At 36.9% G+C, this 21,839-nt stretch overlaps 1 protein-coding gene across 1 annotated transcript in view; it reads left to right on the forward strand.

The window, feature by feature from the left end:
- The window catches only part of GPC5 (glypican 5), a gene marked incomplete at its 3' end in the record, with an annotated part of 835,169 nt that overhangs the window by 30,832 nt on the left and 782,498 nt on the right, over window positions 1-21,839 (forward strand). Inside the window, exon 2 of the mRNA XM_068984785.1 lies at window positions 11,742-11,903. Within this exon, the coding sequence (XP_068840886.1) occupies window positions 11,742-11,903 (162 nt within the window). The remainder of the gene's footprint in view (window positions 1-11,741; window positions 11,904-21,839) is intronic.

The raw sequence follows: 21,839 nt of genomic DNA on the forward strand, positions 1-21,839 counted from the left end.
TTTCCTTCTCCAGGGATCTTCCCGACTCAGGGATCTAACCCGTGTCACCTGCGTTGCAGACAGGTTCTTTACCAATTGAGCCACCTTCGGGAATAAACCATAAAAGAGAGTGGAGTGGTTAAACCTGCCGTAACCCTTGAAAATATTATTACTGTTGTATTGGCTAGATTTCTTGATCAGGTAGGTAACAAAAGAACCTGTGGTAGACCAGCCTTCACTCTGAGCTGGAAAATAACTCTGGCATCTGCAGACCTTGCCTGCTTGCATAATTAAATTCAGTTTCAGCAGAAGTGAGAAAGCTTTGCTTTCCTGGAGGCTTCAGCAAATATCTCTTTGCATTTCTTTCTTGTGACTGGCTGACTATTTCTGAATCAATCATTGTGCTGACAGGATAGAATGCTGTGTTTTCATCCTTTTGTGTGTATCAGTTTTATCTAAATAACATATATGTAAGTGAGGAAGAGACAGCGCTTCAAAAGAAATTTCAAGAGAAGAAACAGATGCTAGGCAGCTCTCAGCAAATCCAGTGACATTGTCATGATTCTTGCTAGATACATGGACTTAAGTACTTTTTATTTTACCTGGATGAAGGAATACATTTGACTCAGTCAAAATCTTTTCACCCTGATAACATTTACAAATTATCATTTTCACAATGTATGGTAAGAAGATACTCTCAGAAAAGACAAAAAGAGAAAATTTACCAGTATCACCTTACTATTCTGAATTCCGAGGCCCTGTTTTCATCTAGTGAGAATTTGGTATTTTATGACATGTAACATCCATTCTGGTGAACCTAAAATATATCTTGACACCAAGGCCCTTTCCTATGTCAGCTATCAACAAAGTTGATATGTGTTACAAATATAAAATTCCTGTAAGTTGACTAGGGGAGAAATACATGTTTAAAATAAAAAGAAAATGTATATTATCAACCAGCAGTACTATTTTAAGTCTTTTTTTTTTCTTTAAAGAGAGCATGGATACAGAAAACCCTTGGATTTAAGCTTATTTTATTTCTTGTACTCCATTGAAATTATTATTAAGGATGCTTAAATTGTACCATGTTTGGTCGGCAAAAACATTTTGAAGTTAACTTTTTTTCAGTTTTACTATGTTTTTTTAATTGAAGTGTAGCTGATTTGCAATGTTATGTTGATTTCTTCTGTACAGCAAAGTGACTCAGTTATATACACACACACAAATCTTTTAAAAATATTCTTTTCCATCATGGTTTATCATAGGATATTTAATATGGTTCTCTGCACTATACAGTAGGACCTTGTTGTCTGTCCATTCTCTACATTAAAGCTTATATCTAAGCTAATTCCATCCCAACCCCCTTTGGCACCCACCGACCTGTTCTCTATGTGATGATTCTGTTTCATAAATAAGTTCATTTGTATCACATTTTTGATTCTACATATAAGTGATCTCATACAGTATTTGTCTTTCTCTTCCTGGCTTACTTCACTTAGTATGATACTTGAAGTTAGCTTCTGTTGTGGGCTTAATTGTGCTCCCCTAAATTCCTAAGTTGAAACTCTAGCCCCCAATATGGCTGTATTTGGAGAGGAGCAATAATGAGGTTTAAATGCAGTCATAAGGATGGCTCCTAATCTGATATTACTGGTGTCTTTACAAGAAGAAAGACGTGGAGCGTGCACATGTACAGAGAGAAGGCCAGCTGAGCACATACAGGAAAGATGCCATCTGTAAGTCAAGGATTTGAGGGGGCTCTGGAGAAACCAAGCGAGACCTGCTAGCACCTTGGACTCAGGCTTCCAGCCTCCAGAACTGTGAGAAAATACATTTCTGTTATGGAGGCCACCTCTCTGTGGTTTTCTGCTCTGGCAGCCCTGGCAGAATGATATGATTCCCGAGTCCTTCTGGATATGATCCTGGTAGTTATTTGATGGCTTCTTTGCTATCTGGTGGACGATGCTTTAGCTAGTCTGTCATCTTATGTGTTTCCTGCCCCAGACCCAGAGGGAGGCATTTCTTCAAAAAGCACTGACTTCTTGAGAGGTGTGGTATTTCAAGATTATAATCTGGGCACAAGAGGGACCCTTTGCCACATGATTTGTCATTGTTCCTAGGCCTTTTCAGTGAAACTAGGGAATATATATTTTAAAGGTAAATTTCTTGATGCTTTCATAATGATAGTTTAAGTCAAGATTGCAAAGTTTTACTTAAGCTCCTCTTTACTATGTCTGTATCTCTTTTCATCTTCACTAAAAACATCCTGATTTTCAAGGATACAGAATAGAATTAGAGAATAGAATTTGGATATTCCATAATTGCTTATTTTTTATATCCTATTTCACTCTCACAGCAGTTTCAGCATAGCATAAAATATAGGTTTTAGTATTTGTCCTGTTTCTTCCTTCAGTGCGCTTACATTATAAACAATATATTTTGTCAGTTTTCTTTTAATTTATTTATTTTTAATTGAAGGATAATTGCTTTACAGTATTGTGTTGGTTTCTACCAGACATCAACATGAATCAGCCATAGATCTTTTAAACCCTTTCATTCTTTCTGATTTTTCACAGTCCCTTATTTTCCACCCTTTGTTTCCCTTAGGTGCTACTTTTGTATGATTGGCTCCTGGGCTCCTTCTAGTTTGTTCTTTTCTTTGGAATGTTTTTCTTTCATCTTTAATTCTTTCCTGAGTACTGTCACCTCACATCTGAATTTTTGAAATTCTGATTTGTGTTGTTCTTTTATGCTTTGTGTCATCTTTTAGCTTGTTTTGAAATAACTTGGCTGATTTTTTTATTTCTTTTTGGGGGAGGGCATGTCTTTCTGGCATGTTTTCTTTGTCTGTGGGGATGTTATTCTGTTATTGATTCCTTTTTATATTATAATAACTCTGTGTGAGATTTGACCTCAGTATGTTTTGATATTCATCTTATGTGAAGTTAGCTTTTTTCCTTGAAAATTTAGATTGAGATAGACTTCAGAACAGTTTTTGTGACTTTCCAGAGTTTCTCTTCTGTTGGTTTTTGTGTAGTGTTTGAAAGTATGGCGGCTTGTTTTCTGAAATTTCCTGGATTTGTTTCCCTTCCCACTTTGGTCTAGGCGTTCTCTGTCTGTGTCTCTTAAATTCTTCTACTGTTGAATTTTAATTCCTCTTCCAGACGTTTCTCTTCTGCGTGGGGTTCTTCCCTGGAAAGGCACCTGCTGAATCTGGGGCATTCATAGGGGTCTGGATTGCTCCTGCTAATTCATTCCTTTTCATCTTGGCTCCTTTGTGCATATCCAGTAATGGAGAGGGCAAAACTTTCCCAGTTTCAGCTGCTAGTTGCAGATTGGGTCACTGTGCTTTTCTGTGAATGCCTCTTGGCTCTTTGGGCTTCATTTGTTGTCAGATTCTCCAGACATTAGCCCTCTGCTTCATTTGTCTCCCTCCTGCCCTGACTCTGATACTGTGAAGCTCTCTTGGCTTGTTGCTTGTTTTCCCCCTATCATGTATATATTTTGAAGGTTGTGGGGATATTCCACCACTCAGTTTTGTTATATTTTTTGGATTTAATTTCAAGTTGTCCTATCTGGTCTGTGTGGGGACTGGGATATTGTGAAATGATGCTGCTACTGCCACCATCTTTCCAGAATGCCTCCCAATGATCCCATTTTAACATATTAAAAAAATGTGCACGAGCAGGTAGATGATTGTAACAGCTGCTTACGCTGGGGAACAGAAAGGAAAACATATTAACTAGTACTGCTGCTCCTGGGTAAGAAATCCAGAAAAGCCCCCACAATTCTGGTTGAGGGTCACTTCAATAGGGAGGCTGCTGTTTTATTTTTAATTTCATTTTGTTCTCAGCACTTTAATTCTTGCAGAATGTGGTTTTACAGATCAGAAACCCAGCTGCTGCTCCTGACCTTGGGTTGTGCACTCTTCTTGTCTCGTAAGCAACCTTAGTGATTCCTTGTTCTTTGAAGTCAGGCCTTGACATATTTTAAAAATATATCTTACCATGTGGGATATGTTTGGGTTTTATCTGGCTTTGCTTTCTTATGATTCCGGTTCTATTTACAAGGAGAGAACTGTATTCTGGGCATTTTATCAACAAGCATCTTATTATGTCCTTTGTGCTTATCAGTTCAGTTCAGTCACTCAGTCGTGTCTCTTTGTGACCCCATGGACTGCAGCACGCCAGGCTTCCCTGTCCATCACCAACTCCCGGAGCTTGCTCAAACTCATGTCCATCGAGTCGGTGATGCCATCCAACCATCTCATCCTCGGTGATCTCTATGCTTATATTGTGAATAGAATTAAGATATGGTCCTTTCCCTGAGGATGTGCAGTTCTGAGATAGGAGATATATGGGCTCCAGGTTAGACCATTACAACTGGCCTGCTGTTTGAATTTCATGGGGCAGGAAGAAGTGAGGTTCAGGCTGGATACTTAGTACTAGCCTCCTGTTTGTATTTCTAGAGACATGAGGTAGGTGGGCTCCAGTTAAGGCATTTACAGTCAGCTTCCTGTTTTCCCTTTGAAATGGAAGTAACAGAAACAGGGTTAGTAGCCAGTCTTTGTCTCTTGTCCCAGGTAGCTTGGTGGGTAAAGAATCCACCTTCAATGCAGGAGATGCAGGCTCAATCCCTGGGTCAGAGTGGGCCTGGCAACTCTCTCCAGTATTCTCGCCTGGAGAATCCCATGGACAAGAGGAGCCTGGTGGGCTGCAGTCCATGGGGTCACAAAGAGCTGGACATGACTGAAGCGACTGAGCATACTCCGTAAACACCTTAAAGTAACGGTCACAGCAGTAGTCAAGGTAATAGTCAATGGCAAGGACAAAGAGGGGCAAAACCCTGTGTGAGTAAAGGATTAAGGGATCTTCACTCCTCCCCACCAACCCCTTTTGGAACAAGGGAGACACTACATATGTGCAGAAAGTCTCCTTGGGGGTCAAAAGTCAGAGAATAACACCAAAGCATAATGAATTTTGCTCCCAGAAGCCTTCACTTCTAAATCCATCTTGGCTGAGGGGTGCATGTGCACCCAGGGGAGGGTCCCAGGGGAGGGTCCCAGGATAGGTCAAGTGTAGTAAAAGAAACCAGATTATTGGCTAAAGGTAAACACAGACCCAGATGAACTGACTTCTATAAATGACTTAACTGCCTCTTTACCACGTTCCTCCTCATTAGGGGGACTCCCGCACCCTTTCTCTCCAGGTATGCATCTCTGCCTTGCTTCTATGTTAACAAAACAAACTGCTTCTCTGTGTGCTCTCCCACTCATTGTTATGCTGTGTCTGTAATAATGAACTTTGTATCTGTGTTTACAGTTCTAGCTTCTGTTGACAGCTGCATTTTTCACTGGGGGCAAAGATTCAGGGAAAGATAGCTTCTAGCCCTTGCTGCTCTGGGGGCTAGGATTCCTGATTTTCATCCGGGTTGCCCAGGTTCAATTCCTGGGTAGGGAATTAAGATCTCGCTTCACACCACTGCTCACTGCCAGATCAGTTCATCTTGCCTATCCTTTGAACTGACACAGAAAGCAAGGCAGCTAGTTTCTTGTGGTCTCTTTCCCCCTCACTGAGACCTTAAGTTACTACTGATAAAAATATTGTGCCAGTTAGACATAACTAGGTCTTTGAATTATAGTCTTGATTTGACTTGGAGTTTAGTTTGATGTTGGCATTACCAACTTCCACGATTCTGAATTAAAGTCTGGTTTAATCAATGCAGATCCTCATCAGCTTGAGGAATGTGTTTGCTCTAAGTGGTCTAAATTGCTAACCATATGTATTCAGTATGCCAAGACATGATGGTTGCTCTCCTACCTTACATTTAGAAAGCAGGGTAATTTGTGGCATTTTTATGAGTCTACTTTCCACCCTGTAAAATTGGGCACAAAGGCAAATGTCAGCTCAATGATTTTATATTTCAGCTAATTTTTATTTTTCAAAAAAACTCCCTGGATGATTCTAACCTGAACTTTATATTCTTAAAGTTTTTCAAACAGATGACTTCTTTAGAAAGAGAAATTGAAAATGGTCAGGTGTGTCTGTATACAAGCCATTTATAGATTGAGGACCGTGTCTTTCCTCTCAGTGGACTGGTGGTCAATATGACAGCTTGAGAATCACTCTGCCTGTTTCGGAACACCAGCTCCACTTTTTTGTATTATGTAGGTATGTGCCATTGGGCAGTGGTCAAAGCCTCTTTACATCTGTTTCCTCACAAGTAAAATGTGGTAGTGATGGTACCTATGTCATAGGGTCCATGTGAGGATTAAATGAGATAATGCATATGCATAATGGATCCTTGACTGTTGGTTTAATGAATGGAAATTGAGTGTTTATGATGTACAACGCTCTGAGCTGGATAAGTGGCATATGATGAAGAATAAAAATCCCTCCACTTAGAGCTTAGTAGTACAGATGAGGGAACAACTTAGTTAGTAATCATATTTAGGAATATAACATTACAGCCACAATGAGAGAACGCTAAGGCATAGTATAGGTATTGGAGCTGTCTGTAGGGTTAAGGAGAAGGAAACGGCAACCCACTCCAGTGTTCTTGCCTGGAGAATCCCAGGAATGGGGGAGCCTGGTGGGCTGCCGTCTATGGGGTCGCACAGAGTCGGACACGACTGAAGCGACTTAGCAGCAGCAGTGGGGTTAAGGAAAGTTCCCATGGGAAGACTGAGTTACGATCTAAAGAAAACTAGATGGGAATGAAGTAGGGGAAGGTGTGTGTTGACTGCAAGACTGTCCAAGACAGAGGGAAGAGCGTGGAGGAAGGCTCTGTGGCCAGTGTGTACTTGGTGAATATAATGAAATTAAATAAGGCAGTGTGTGAAGGGAAGAGAACCATAGCCAATGTTGTTTGAGCACCTGAAGCTGGAGGCAAAGAAGACATGGTCCAACTTGGGGCCTTTTTCAGCTTTGTTTAGAAATGTGACCTCGCAAAGTGATGTTAGGTATTTAAATTCTGGAGAGATATTTGCAATGATTGATTATTATTATTTTTGTTATTGTACTATTGTCATTATTTTTATTCCGTAGCAGTCTTTCCCATACCAAATATGTTTATATCCTTTAATGTTTATTCATTGGTTGTCTTCCCCAGTCTCTATTATGGTTTTTCTCTAAACTTTTAATCCCTCTATCTTTGCATTTAGAAAGAAGGCTGAGAAGATAGCTTTGTTTTCTTTCAATCAATTTTACTGTTTGAAGTGTAATTTGCTTTTGTATAACTTTAATGCATCATAAATAAAAAACAATTGCCAAAATGTTACCTACTGTGATACATTTTATGCATCTCAGCCTTTGTGAAATCCTTAGACACACTGCTGTTTATTTGTCTAACTTACACAGGCTAAAACCTGAGGCAGAATCTGTGTGGAAAATGTGGAGTTTGGAAAGAGGCTGGTGTGTCTGTGTGCACATTCAAGTATTTTGTATTTACTGATCTACAGTTGGTCAATGAAGAGCCAAGGTAGGAGCTGTGCAACGCAGAGACCAAAGGCCATAATTCTTCCTCCTACTCCCAAATAAGGGAGTAACTCTTTTGGGTTAGGCCATATAAATACAATGTCCTGAGCTTTACATAAAACCTGGGTATCCTTGGGATGGCTCAAGGCCCACGTCTTGAGGCACCCTCAGGTTTGTCTTTTTCAGGCACTTTGCCAAGCCTCCTACCTTGTTTTTTGGTTGGGGGATAACTGCTTTACAAAGTTGTATTAGTTTCTGCCATACAACAACGCGAATCAGCCATGTGTATGTTAGTCATTCAGTCTTGTCCAACTCTTTGTGACCCCATGGACTGTGGCCCACTAGGCTCCTCTGTCCATGGATTCTCTGGCAAGAAAACTGGAGTGAGTTACCATTTCCTTCTCCAGGGGATCTTCCTGACCCAGGGATCGAACCCAAGTCTCCTGCATTGCAGGCAGATTCTTTACCATCTGAGCTATCAGGGAAGCCCATATGTATGTGTTAATATACGATATTTGTTTTTTTCTTCCTGACTTACTTCACTTCTGTATTCTAGGGTTTCTGTATTCTAGGATACAGATTCTAGGTTCATCTCCCTCACTAGAACTGACTCAAATTCATTCCTTTTAATGCATACCTTGTACTTTTCTGTATTCTCTATCTTGCCTGCTATGGATAAATATGTATGCCTTGGGCTCCTATCCAGGATAAGAGTTGTTAATCATATATCATATTTTTGATATAAATAATCAAAAATTGTTTCTGATTTTTTCTGTTGTGGTAAAATATGAAATGTACCACCTTAACCATTTTATAGTGCCTAGTTTGGTGGTGCTAAATACATTTATGTTGTACAACCACTGTTACCATATCCCTCCAGTATTACTTGTATCTTGCAAAATTGGAATTCTGTCCCCATTAAACATTAACTCCGCAATCTCCTTCCTCTGCCCTGCTCTAGCCAACCACCATTCTACTTTCCATCTCTATGATTTTGGTGACTCTAAGAACTTCATATGGCATTTGGGGACTTTTATATTTCCATGCAAACTTAAATAATTTGTTCTAGTTCTGTGAAAAATGCTCTTGGTATTTTTATAGGGATTGCATTAAATCTGTAGATAGCCTTGGGTAGTATGATCATTTTAACACTATTAATTCTCCTAATCCATGAACATGGTATATCTTTCTGTATGTTTTGTTGTCTTCAGTTTCTTTCATTAGTCTTACAATTTTCTGAGTACAGGTCTTTTATCTCTTTAAGTAGGTTTATTCCTAGATATTTTATTCTTTCAGATGTAACTGTAAGAGATTGCTGAATTTCTCTTCCTGATAGTTCATTGTTAGTGTATAGAAATGCAACAGATTTCTGTATATTAATTTTGTATACTGAATTTGTTGATGAGCTATAGATGGTCATCTAGTTGATGATCCTCTGCTGTCTTGAGGATTTATCTGTGTAGAATCATGTCATTTGCAAAGTGCTAGTTTTACTTCTTCCTTTCCAATTTGGATTCCTTTTGTTTCTTTTTCTTGCTTGAGTGCAGGGGCTAGACTTAAAATACTGTGTTGAAGAAAAGTGGTAAGAGGATATTCTTTTCTTGTACTGGTCTTAGAAGAAATGATTTCAGGTTTTCACCGTTGAGTCTTATGTTAGCTGTGGGTCTGTCATATATGGCTTTTATTATGTTGAAGTATGTTCCCTCTCTGCCCACTTTCTAGAATTTTTTTAAAATCATAAATGAATGTTGAATTTTGTCAAAAGCTTTTTCTGTATCTATTGGTATGATTGGACAGTTTTTATTCTTCAATTTGTTGGTGTGGGGTATCACACTGACTGATTGGTTGGGGATATTGAACTATCCATGCATCATGAGTTTTAAATACAGTGTTGAAAATTTGGTTTGCTAATATTTTGTTGAGGATTTTCTATTTTCATCAATGATTTTGGCCTATAATTTTCCTTTTGTGATATTTTTGTCTGATTTTAATATCAATGTGATGCTTGGTTTGTAGAATGAGCTCTGAAACTTCCTTCCTCTGTAATATTCTGGAATAGTTTGAGAAGGATAGATGTTAATTCTTCTCTAAATGTTTGGTAGAGTTCACCTGTGAAACCATCTTGTCTTGGACTTTTGTTTGTTGTTGTTGGCTTTGTTTTTTTAATTACTGATTCAATTTCATTACTGGTAGTTAGTCTGCTCATATTTTCTGTTTCTTTCTGGTCCAGTCTTAGAAGATTGTGTGTTTATAGAAATTTGTCCACTTCTTTTATTTATTTTTTTTTAAATTTTTGATCATGAGGCATATGGGATCTTAGTTCTCCAACCAGGAATTGAACCTGCACTCCTACATTGGAAGCACAGAGTCTTAACCACTGGACCACTAGGGAAGTCCCATGTCTACTACTTTTAGGTTGTTCAGTTCAGTCACTCAGTCATGTCCAACTCTTTGTGACCCCATGAATCACAGCACACCACGCCTCCCTGTCCATCACCAGCTCCCAGAGTTCACTTAAACTCTTGTCTATCGAGTCAGTGATGTGATCCAACGATCTCATCCTCTGTCATCCACTTCTCCTTCTGCCCCCAATCCCTCCCAGCATCAGAGTCTTTTCCAATGAGTCAACTCTTCACATGGGGTGGCCAAAATACTGGAGTTTCAGCCTTAGCATCAGTCCTTCCAGTGAACACCCAGGACTGATCTCCTTTAGAATGGACTGGTTGGATCTCCTTGCAGTCCAAGAGATTCTCAAGAGTCTTCTCCAACACCACAGTTCAAAAGCATCAATTCTTTGGCACTCAGCTTTCTTCACAGTCCAACTCTCACATCCGTACATGACCACTGGAAAAACAGCCTTGACTAGATGGACCTTTGTTGGCAAAGTAATGTCTCTGCTTTTGAATATGCTGTCTAGGTTGGTCATAACTTTCCTTCCAAGGAGTAAGCGTCTTTTAATTTCATGGCTGCAGTCACCATCTGCAGTGATTTCGGAGCCCCCCAAAATAAAGGCTGACACTGTTTCCACTATTTCCCCATCTATTTCCTACGAAGTGATGGGACTGGATGCCATGATCTTTGATTTCTGCATGTTGAGCTTTAAGCCAACTTTTTCACTCTCCTCTTTCACTTTCATCAAGAGGCTTTTTAGTTCCTCTTCACTTTCTGCCATAAGGGTGGTGTCATCTGCATATCTGAGGTGATTGATATTTCTTCCGGCAATCTTGATTCCTGCTTGCGCCTCTTCCAGCCCAGCATTTCTCATGATGTACTCTGCATAGAAGTTAAATAGGCAGGGTGACAATATACAGCTTTGACATACTCCTTTTCCTATTTGGAACCAGTCTGTTGTTCCATGTCCAGTTCTAACTGTTGCTTCCTGACCTGCATACAGGTTTTTCAAGAGGCAGGTCAGGTGGTCTGGCATGCCCATCTCTTTCAGAATTTTCCACAGTTTATTGTGATCCACACAGTCAAAGGCTTTGGCATAGTCAATAAAGCAGAAATAGATGTTTTTCTGGAACTCTCTTGCTTTTCCCATGATACTGAACTATAATTCTTTGTGATAATCCCTTAAGACCCTTTGTATGTCTGTGGTGTCAATTGTAACTTCTGTTTCATTTCTAGTTTTGTTGATTTTGGCCCTCTTACTTTTCCCCTTGCTGAGTCTGACATCTGGATTATCAATTTTGATTCAAAGAATCAGTTCTTAGTTTAATTGATCTTTTCTTTTTTTTTCCTCCCCCAAATTCTCTGTTTCACCTATTTCTTCTCTGATCTTTATGATTTCTTTCCTATTTCTAACATTTTTTTTGTTGTTGCTCTTATTTTTCCAGTTCCTTTAAGTGTGAGTTTAGGTTATTCTCTCGAGGTTCCTTTTTGTTTGTTTATTTCCTGAGTCTGTATTGCTATCAACTTCCCTCTTAGAATTTCTTCCGCTGCATGCTGTAGATTTTAGATTGTTGCATTTTCATTTGTCTCTAGGTTTTTGAAAAACTTATTTCTTCTTTGATTTTTCTAGTGATCCGTTGCTTGTTTAGCAGTGTATCTTTTACCTCCACATGTTTGTGTTTTTGCCTGCTGGTGTTAGGGCCAGTTCCTTACACAGCTTGCTGTGGGATCCAGTGTATCCTTAGGTTGGTGTCAACCCACTGGTGTCATTTTTCTGGAAGGTATCCAGAACATGAACCTGTTATATGCAGGACTTATCATTAATAGTTGATACATAACATGTAATGTTGCTAAATGAATAAGTAATTATTCTGAAAAATATTCTTTGTATTACAGGGCCTGATCTTCAGGTTTGCACAGCCAAAAAACCTACATGTTGCACCAAGAAGATGGAGGAGAGATACCAAGTCGTGGCTCGCCAGGATATGCAGCAGGTGCTTCAAACATCCAGCTCTACATTAAAGTTTTTGATATCTCGAAATGCAGCTGCCTTTCAAGGTAAATATATCTTGATTTCTGAAACTGAGGACAAATCTTGCTATGTAATTTACCTGTTATTATTATCCTGGTAAATTTATCTAGGTGTACTTCTTTGTCTTTGTGTATTATACTGGTATAAAATGAAATTTTAGCTTTATTCTAACCTTGATAGCAACTAAACCACCACTAACTTTCATGGCTTGTCTCTGAGGTCATCATCAAGCTTATAAATTGAGTTGGAGTAGGGAGTCTGTTTTGTTAGTGAAATATATGCCTTTCTGGGGTTTCTGCCAGATCTCCCAGTATTCTGACCCGTGGTTTACTTCAGTATGAACAGACCTACTTATGAGATTTTATGAAAATAGTCTATAAAACAAAATCCCATTGCTTTTAACTGGATAATTACAGATTCATTTTCAAAAATATAATTTTGAGAAATATTTTCCTAACTTTTCCTCTACCTCCTCATGTGGCTTTTCTAGGAACATCATTGTGATATGTCAAAGTGTAGACAAGTCTGATAAATAGTAAAATAGGAAATATTACTTGGATGTTTAAGGATCATCTATGACCAGAATGCAACCTTAATTCAAACAATGTGCTGAGAAATAAAATTAATGGGTTATAAAATTTTAACACACATTGGCAAATATATGATCTTTTTATTGTTTTAGTCATCTTGTCTGTAAAATTCCTTTTTACTATAATAAAATAGTTTATTTTTTTCTTTTATAAAGCATTAGCTATTCTGTATATGATTAGAATGAAGATATTTAGAATACACTGCTCTCAAATAAATTTATTGCTTTTGTTCAACACAAAATATAACTTCTGTTGGTATTCCTTTTTAATAAGTGTATTAATTTCAATCTGTTTGAATAGTTTGTGCTTTGTTTACATACAGAACTAAATCACAAAGCTGATTTTTTTAAAAACTCTACTTATCAAATAAAATGAATATAATACATAAGGACAAAATTTAAGTTGAGTTAAAATGTAATTCCTGATGAATTGATGATTTTTTAAATAGAAACACTGAAATGTCAGATTTTAAGATGTTTTAATCTAGTAATATTTTTATATGTCTTAGAAAAAAGCATCATTTCTATTATGGAATTTGTTCATGAGAAATTGTTGGAGGAAAATATATTGATATGTATTTTAAGCAAAGATTTGTGACTTGAATTAGCTGAACTAGAAGATATTGACCATCCACTGAAAGTGATGTAATATGATTTTTTCTTATGAAAATGATGGTGTATATGATAAGGACAGTGAATAGATCAACGTTACCAGAGCAGGGGAGCTGTGGATGAGGATTGTGGACCATATGCTTGAAAAGAGTTAAGTTGGACTCACGTGGAAGAAGACTTAAAACATCAATTTGAGTTTCAGAGAGTCATTAAAGATTTTTGAACAGTGAAGCTTCATTATGATTTCTTGAAGCTTCATTGTGATTTATCGTTTAACGTCAATACTAAATCATTCCAAGTAAGAAGATATGGTCGAAGAAAACCTAATAAATACAATCTACTTTTTTGGATAACAGTGTTAACCATACAGGTGAAAGAAAGTGCCAGCAGTTATTAACATGTAGGGACTCAATGAATGATAGCTGAACATTTTCTTCTGTCTTCAAATATACTCTAACAAACTTTTCACATATTGTTGGATAAATTGATCAAGATAGAGGGCATTGAATTCAAAAGATTGAGAAAAATACAAAACCTGGAGTATTTAGACTTTTAACATGGGTTTGGGCTGCTGAAAACTTTTGGTGTGAAAGTGTCCCTGGTGACTCAGATGGTGAAGAATCTGCCTGCAATGCAGGTGACCTGGGTTCAATCCCTGGGTTGGGAAGAGCCCCTGGAGAAGGGAATACATCCTACTCCAGTATTCTTGCCTGGATAATTCCATGGACAGAGGAGTCTGGTGGACAAAGAGTTGGACATGAATGAGTGACTAATACTTTCACTTTTATCAGTAGTATAATGACATGAGATTGTCTCTGCTGGAGTGTCTGGTAATATTGTGTACAACTTAAACAATTTTTCTGTTTAGTAAATTATACCTGTATTTTTACTAGGGTGAGTTTTGCTTTTTTTAAAAAAATATCAATTATGAAAGTGAAAAAGAATGGGTCTTTCTTAAATATGATTTGTTATAGTAAATTTTCATGTTCTCTCTTTGTGACATGTCAGTTTTATTTAAGAATCATGAGAAGGCAAGGCAGATTTAGAAGAGATTTGCCTAAAGGCTAACTTTACTGAAACAAATTCTCTTACAGGAAGAATACCTGCTTTTAATTTAATGAATAGAATAAGTAGCTATAGGCTTAGTTCCATAAAAACAAGCTAAATATATGTGCTATAAGCAATTTGAGAGATCACATTTGCTATATTAGAACCAAACAAGACACTTTATCAATAGTAAAAAAGTAAAATGCCCTCTGTCTAGTTTCTGTGTAATGAAAATATCTGCAAACAAATCAGGCCTTTTTTTTTCCTTAAGAAGAAACAAGCCAGTACATTTTGTTGGGAAACTTCCTTGGCTTGAGAGCAAATTACTCTCAATTTATTTCTTAAATCATGTAAGTAGATGTGCTACATTTTGATCTTTTGATTTTTTAATATTTCCTGTATATTTCCTACTTCAATAATATTACCTTTTTTTTTTAGCCTTTATGTATGTTATAAAAGACTTTGGATTGGGGTGTAGTATGGTCCCTTCTCTCATGGATCTCTTGGGGTTCCATGGAAGCATGTTTTTGAAATAAGCCTTTGGATATCATCAATGGGGATAATCACTTGGGTCCATAGATGTAGTGAGCCCCACATGACAGTGAGATAAAGGCTGGGAGATTGGTGTTGCTCAGAAATGAGGAAACTGCCAGCCACTGATCTCAGAAGATGTAAGATTATTCCAGTGTAGTCCACACTTACTTCTGGAATTCAGCCCTGGAAGTTAATATATTACCAGTGGGGTAGAATATATTATCAATGGGTTGGAATCCACCTCCTTACTGGGACAACACTTCTCCTTTTTTCATTTAAGGAATCTAATGGTATTTGTTATAGGTTTCCTTAAAATAAAGCAGGCAAACAAAAATATGTTTTTGGAAGGGTCCATAATTATGACTTGGGGCTTCACTATATCCTACATGAATATCCTTATTCATGTAGCTTGTGGCGTTTTACAAGATGAAAAGAACAAGTGGGTTTCCTTGTGTCTGTTGCTGTTCATAAATTAGTGGTCCTGTTTGCAAAGAGATTGCTGGCTCCGACACAGTGCAGACAATAACTGTTCTTTATTTTCCAGGGCTTAATAATGTTCATGAATAAAGCAGGGCAGCCTGAAATAATGCGCACGAATTTGTTTCCCTTCAGTTGTTTTATGAGTGTGGGAATGCCTGCTTTAAAAATATTTTGGAAATATTTTCATAAATGTTTTATTTATTTATATGCTGAAGTATGGTGTGACTCATGAAGAAATAAAAGAACTTGACAGAGAATATGTCATCTACTGTAGAAAAGTAACTCCTATCCAGCTTTCAAATTTGTCAGGTTTTAAATCACAGCTCAAATAAGAGAATAAGGCTTAGTTTTTTTTTTTTAATTTAAAACTATAAAAATTTCAGCATAATTTTTAAAAAATACAATGAAGGCATACTTGGAAGAACACTGTTGGAAGCTTATGTTTTGTTGAAACATTGGGAAGATAAGTTTAAAAAGTTTTAACTTTACCTTGGAGATAGAGCTTTTCCTATTCCTCTCACCTTCAAAAAGCTCACATATTTCTAAAATTTATGGTGTAAACTAAATCTTTACTCTGAAAGTTTCTAGTTTTATATATATATCCTTTAAAAAGTATGCATTATCACAAAAGACTGAGTGATAAATAAGAAAGAGTTAACATTTTTGTTGATTTCAGTCTCTGGGCTAAGTGCATTTTCATTTCTTGATTAAAAGTACTTGAAAGATTGATAAGCTTGTCCTCTTGGGTTGAGATGTTACATTTAGGACTTTTATTAAAATTAGATTCCTATTTTCAATGAAATATTGGAATATGTCAAAATTAAATATCTGTTTAAAAAGCAAGTAACTTAAGAATGAGAATGTGAATATAATTCATGTATTTTCCCCTTTCACACTAACAGGTATTAGCTACTGTGAGATGTATAGCTAGTGTATGGCCAATGTAAAACTAGTGTAAAATATATGTATCCATATACATACAGTCAAAGGCACAGGATATAGTGGATATTTGACTATCTTAATATATGAGATGAGTACATTTGTATAAACGTTACAGTAGTAAGCCTGAAGTACATTATTCTTATTATATTCACTTCTACTATGCTTTGCAGAAGTGATACTATTTAAAATTATTCCTTGGAAGAACATTGTGTGCAAAGATATAGGACAGATGCTATTTCTAACACTGAGAATTATCTGATCAACATCCCAAGGGTAAGAGAACAGGTAGCCTTAGACTGGCAGAGTTGAGGAAATATGTTGGCTTCTCTCTTTCTCTGGAACCTAGAGCAGGGACTCAGTTAATGTAATTAAATGAACTGCATCAATATATGAATAAATGAATGAATGAATGAATGATGCTTAGCAGGAAGATGATTCTGAAATGAAATGAAAGATTTCATCTCTTCTTCTCTGCCTTCAGCCTTCCCTTCCCTTCATGCATTTAATATCCCTCTTGAGCACCTACTAAGTGCCAGCACTGCCAGGGGATTGGATTGTACCTTGCCCAAATTTTCAGTCTATTTTTACTTTTATTGGCTCATTCGGACTTTTGATCTGCCAATGTCTGTTTACTGATTTTATAAACTAGGAAGGAGGGACTTCCTTGGCAGTCCAGTGGTTAGGACTCCGCGTTTTCACTGCTGAGGGCCAGGGTTCAAGATCTCACAAGCTGTGTGGCATGCCCTCCCCATCCCCTAGAAAAACCCCAGAAAAGACTAAGAAGGATCACATTACAATGTTTCTGTCAATAGCATATTCTGAATGTGATTGTATTTTTCCTTCTCTTTTGAAGCAGTACATGGTTTAGTATGTTATCTCACATAGCAGCTACCAATGCAATTTGTCTTTATCTAACTGTCCTGTATCTCTGAAATGTTAAAAAATGTTTCTTCTGAATCTGTGAGCAAGCTTCTATTAATTAAGAAAATGACTAATTTTCATATATTGTAGATAAAAGTTGCAAGAGCTTAAATTAGTTTTCAGCTGGAAATTGCATGAAGCATTGAGCTTGCTTTGCATGAAGCATTATCGATTGTGGGAAAAAATTTGAAGTGTAGAACTAAGATCAGGTTTACTGTGCCAGAATTCTTTTTTAAATTTTAAGAAGTTAACTTTTAGTTTTTTAAATTCTGACTGATGAAGGTTATGGTCATATAACCTATTGCTATGATAATCTTACCTAGAAAGAACAGTAACCTGCTCATAATAGGCTAAACAATTCTTTCTTGATTTTATATGAAACACATTCATTAAATCTTTTTAATGTGAGAACTGTACATTTATTGCCTGGAAGATGAATTGACATTTTTATCACTTTGTTATCTTCATATTAGTTTAATCTTACTTTTGTATAAGGGATTACAACAGATAGTTCTTAAATGTTTACTGTGTATTGAGTAAAGACCAGGATGTGTGGGAGGTTACAACTAGCTATGTTTTTGAGATTTATCTCTCCCTCTATTTCCTATTCATACATATTAATTGATTTATAAAATTACTATCTGTCGATATGTAGCTTTATTCACCACCCACCCCCGTGATGGACATTTCAATAATTCCCAACTTATATTTGCACTGGTGGTGCTGCAGTGAACCTTCTTGTTCATGTCTTCAAGGGCACGTGTTTCTTTAGTGTTTATATAGAGAAGTGAAATTGTGGCTTATAGGCTGTGACCTTGCCAACTTGACCAGATATTATAGAATTACTCTTCTAAGAAGCTAAACCAATTTAAACTCCCACAGTTAGTTGGTGTGCTTTGTCTTTATTCTGCATCCTTCCCAACTCTTTCCAATAATTCAGAAATTATTGCCAGAATTTAAAAAAAATTCTAAAAATATTTATTTTCAATTTAAAAGAATTTTAGAATAAAATTTGATGAACTAATGCATGAGAAATGGTATCTTATATTCAAAATGTGCAATTCCCTAACGACAGGAGTATCTGAATATCTTTTCAAAAATACTCCTTTATTTGGTGTATTCTTTATATTCTTGTATGAATTTACCTTGTGAACCTGTATACACACTTAGAGGATATGTATCATGTTGTGAGTGTTTTTGTATATATTAAATTTTTTTTCCTAGCTACAGATGTCAGCTAGGAATGCCACTTCTTAAAGGTTTAGCTTAAATAATTCAGATTTCTTTCCAGTTCTAGGGAAATCCAAACTCTTCAGAAGTTTTCTGCACATTTCCATGGTTTGCAGACAGTTTCCTGACTCTGTTTTGCTGCTTTTTTTCATTTTTTTTGTGTATCTCTTTTCTAACATATTAATTCAGTATGAAAATTTTTTCTTAATTACCACTTCCATAGAACACACATACATGTACACACATTAACCTAAGTTGTATGCATAAAATAAATTTTATGAGATGGTGGTGATAAAAGAAGATAAAAATCTAAAAATCACAAATAATTTCAAAATTGAACACTGATTCCTATGTTTGCAAGTGTTTTTCAGCCTTCCCTCCACCATCAGTCCATGAAGCTACCACCCTCCTTCTCTTTGGCCCTCACATCTTCCACTTCCTTGTGTGATACTCAGGCCTTTTCAGATGGTGAGATTAGGGATCTTCTGGTTCTTTACATTTATTACATGAACCTAGAAATAGTAACCGTAACATGTCTCTGAGGGTCCATTTAAAAGAAGTCCTTTTATTTTTAAGTTAAAAAAAAAAAACCTTTAATTTTTTTATTTTAGAAATTTCCCCAGCTTTACTGAGGTATCATTGACATTGTATAAATTTAAGATGTACAGTGCATTGGTTTGATACTCTAATGTATTGTAGTATAGTTACCACGGTAGTGGTAATACCTCCATCATGTCATTTTTTATAGTAAGAGCATTTAAGATCTACTCTTTAAGTAGCTTTCAAGTATGTATTACAGTGTTGTTAACCAATCACAATGATGTTCATTATATCTCCAGAGAATACTCATTTTATAACTGGAAGTTTGTGCTCTTTGACCAGTATCATTTCTCCTACCTTCCTGCCCAGGTATCCTACTTTCTATTAGATGTTTTAGGAACAATGAATTTCCTAAACCTCACATTCATACAAAGTACAATGACCTTTTTTAAAGTGCTTACAAGGTATATCTTTTTTCCCCCTAGTATTTAAATTCAGCCTATTTTATATTAAAAAAATTAATGTTGAGAACATTAATATTCTATGGAAAGAGATAAACAATTATTAACTACTTTTGAAACAGAGCTCATTTATCTTAGAGATGTTTATTTTCAGAAGTAATAATAGGCTATTAAAGTTAATCAGGAATTTTTGGAAGATCCAGAATATGTTTTCTTTAAACAAGTTTTCTCATTTTGCTTATAGACATGACTTAACAGCAGTGGCAGCAGCAGCAAATAAATAAAGAAAAAAAAAGGGCTATATTAATATCACATTTTCCTAAATATTGTATGACAATAAACTTCAAGGGAAGCTTATGATGTCACTAATATGTGGTTGACACACTTTGTAATGTAATATTTATCAATTCTTTTAAAAACCTTTTACTCCATGAACAAACGTTTTCATTATATTGCTTATGCAATACAAAATGTACATGCTATAAAAAGTGAAATTCATGCTTTCCTTGTCCAGGTTAGCTTTGTGCACTTAACATTTGAATATGGAATTTTGATTATATAAGCTAGTATATTTTATCAATATGTGTCTTAGAATTAATATTTCTAACAGTAAAAAGTGTTAATATTTTCCTATTTATAAAAGGCTGGTAGAAAGATAAAGATTGAGGGATCAATTGAATATATGTAAATTTATTTTATGAAAAACAAATTATAGTTCAGTTCAATTCCTCAGTTGTGTCCAACTCTCTGCGACCTCATGAACCGCAGCACACCAGGCCCCCCGTCCATCACCAACTCCCGAAGTCCACCCAAACCCATGTCCATTGAGTCGGTGATGCCATCCAACCATCTCATCTTCTGTCGTCCCCTTCTCCTCCCGCCCTCAATCTTTCCCAGCACCAGAGTCTTTTCAAATGAGTCAACTCTCCACATCAGGTGGCCAAAGTATTGGAGTTTCAGTTTCAACATCAGTCCTTTCAGTGAACACCCAGGACAGATCTCCTTTAGAATGGACTGGTTGGATCTCCTTGCAGTCTGTAGTAAAAGTAATAATTTCATTGTATGTTTTTACTGATTATAAATTTTGTTAACAAATTTTGTTGAAATATATCCTGATGTACTTAGCAGCTCTTTTGATAGGTCATTTTCTTAATAGCTGTTTTTGAGTCAACATATTTAGTTTTATGGAGAGTGACTTGTCTCTATTAAATATCCAATGTATTTTAAGGCCCTATAAAATTTTATCTAAGCTGGATTATGCTATGATTTAATGATCAATTTATTTAAATTATTTTTTATGTGCTCTGTCGCTCAGTCATGTCTGAATCTTTGTGACACCATGGGCTGTAGCCTGCCATGCTCCTCTGTCCATGGGGATACTCCAGGCAAGAATACTGGAGTGGGTTGCCATTCCCTTCTCCAGGGGCTCTTCCCAACCCAGGAATCGAACCAGAGTATCCTGCATTGCAATTGGGTTTTTTACCAGTTGAGCTACTAGTTCATTTCAGTCACTCAGTCGTGTCCGACTCTTTGCAACCCCATGAATCGCAGCACGCCAGGCCTCCCTGTCCATCACCAACTCCTGGCGTTCACCCAAACTCATGCATCGCGTTGGTGATGCCATCCAGCTATCTCATCCTCTGTCATCCCCTTCTCTTCCTGCCCCCAATCCCTCCCAGCATCAGGGTCCTTTCCAATGAGTCAACGCTTCACATCAGGTGGCCAAAAGTATTGGAGTTTCAGCCTCAGCATTAGTCCTTCCAATGAACAACCAGAACTGGTCTCCTTTAGGATGGGCTGGTTGGATCTCCTTGCAGTCCAAGGGACACTCAAGAGTCTTCTCCAACACCACAGTTCAAAAGCATCAGTTCTTCAGTGCTCAGCTTTCTTCACAGTGTAACTCTCACATCCATACATGACCACTGGAAAAACCATAGCCTTGACTAGATGGACGTTTGTTGGCAAAGTAATATCTCTGCTTTTGAATATGCTATCTAGGTTAGTCATAACTTTCCTTCCAAGGAGTAAGTGTCTTTTAATTTCATGGCTGCAGTCACCATCTGCAGTGATTTTGGAGCCCCCCAAAATAAAGTCTGACACTGTTTCCACTGTTTCCCCATCTATTTCCCATGAAGTGATGGGACCAGATGCCATGATCTTCGTTTTCTGAATGTTGAGCTTTAAGCCAACTTTTTCACTCTCCTCTTTCACTTTCATCAAGAGGCTTTTTAGTTCCTCTTCACTTTCTGCCATAAGGGTAGTGTCATCTGCAGGGAAGCCCTAAATTATTATTATTTTTATATTCGAAGATAAAGTACTGGCATCATTAAATATGAAAGGAATTATTTTAAAACTCAATAATGTATGTGTTTTCACATTTTACATAGTACCTCATAAGTAGTCATTTATCATGAGATATTAATTTGTATGTCACCATGGTTGTTGTCTTGGGCAAACTCTGGGGGATAGTGAGGGACAGGGAGGCCTGGCGTGCTGCAGTCCATGAGGTTGCAAAGAGTCTGACGTGACTGGGCCACTGAACAATGACCACATGGTTGTTGTGCAGCATGTGCCACATGAAAACATTTTGTTCTTCCTCTGCTTTA

Source organism: Capricornis sumatraensis, chromosome 12 (genome assembly GCF_032405125.1).
Source record: "Capricornis sumatraensis isolate serow.1 chromosome 12, serow.2, whole genome shotgun sequence".
Taxonomy (NCBI): Eukaryota; Metazoa; Chordata; class Mammalia; order Artiodactyla; family Bovidae; genus Capricornis; species Capricornis sumatraensis.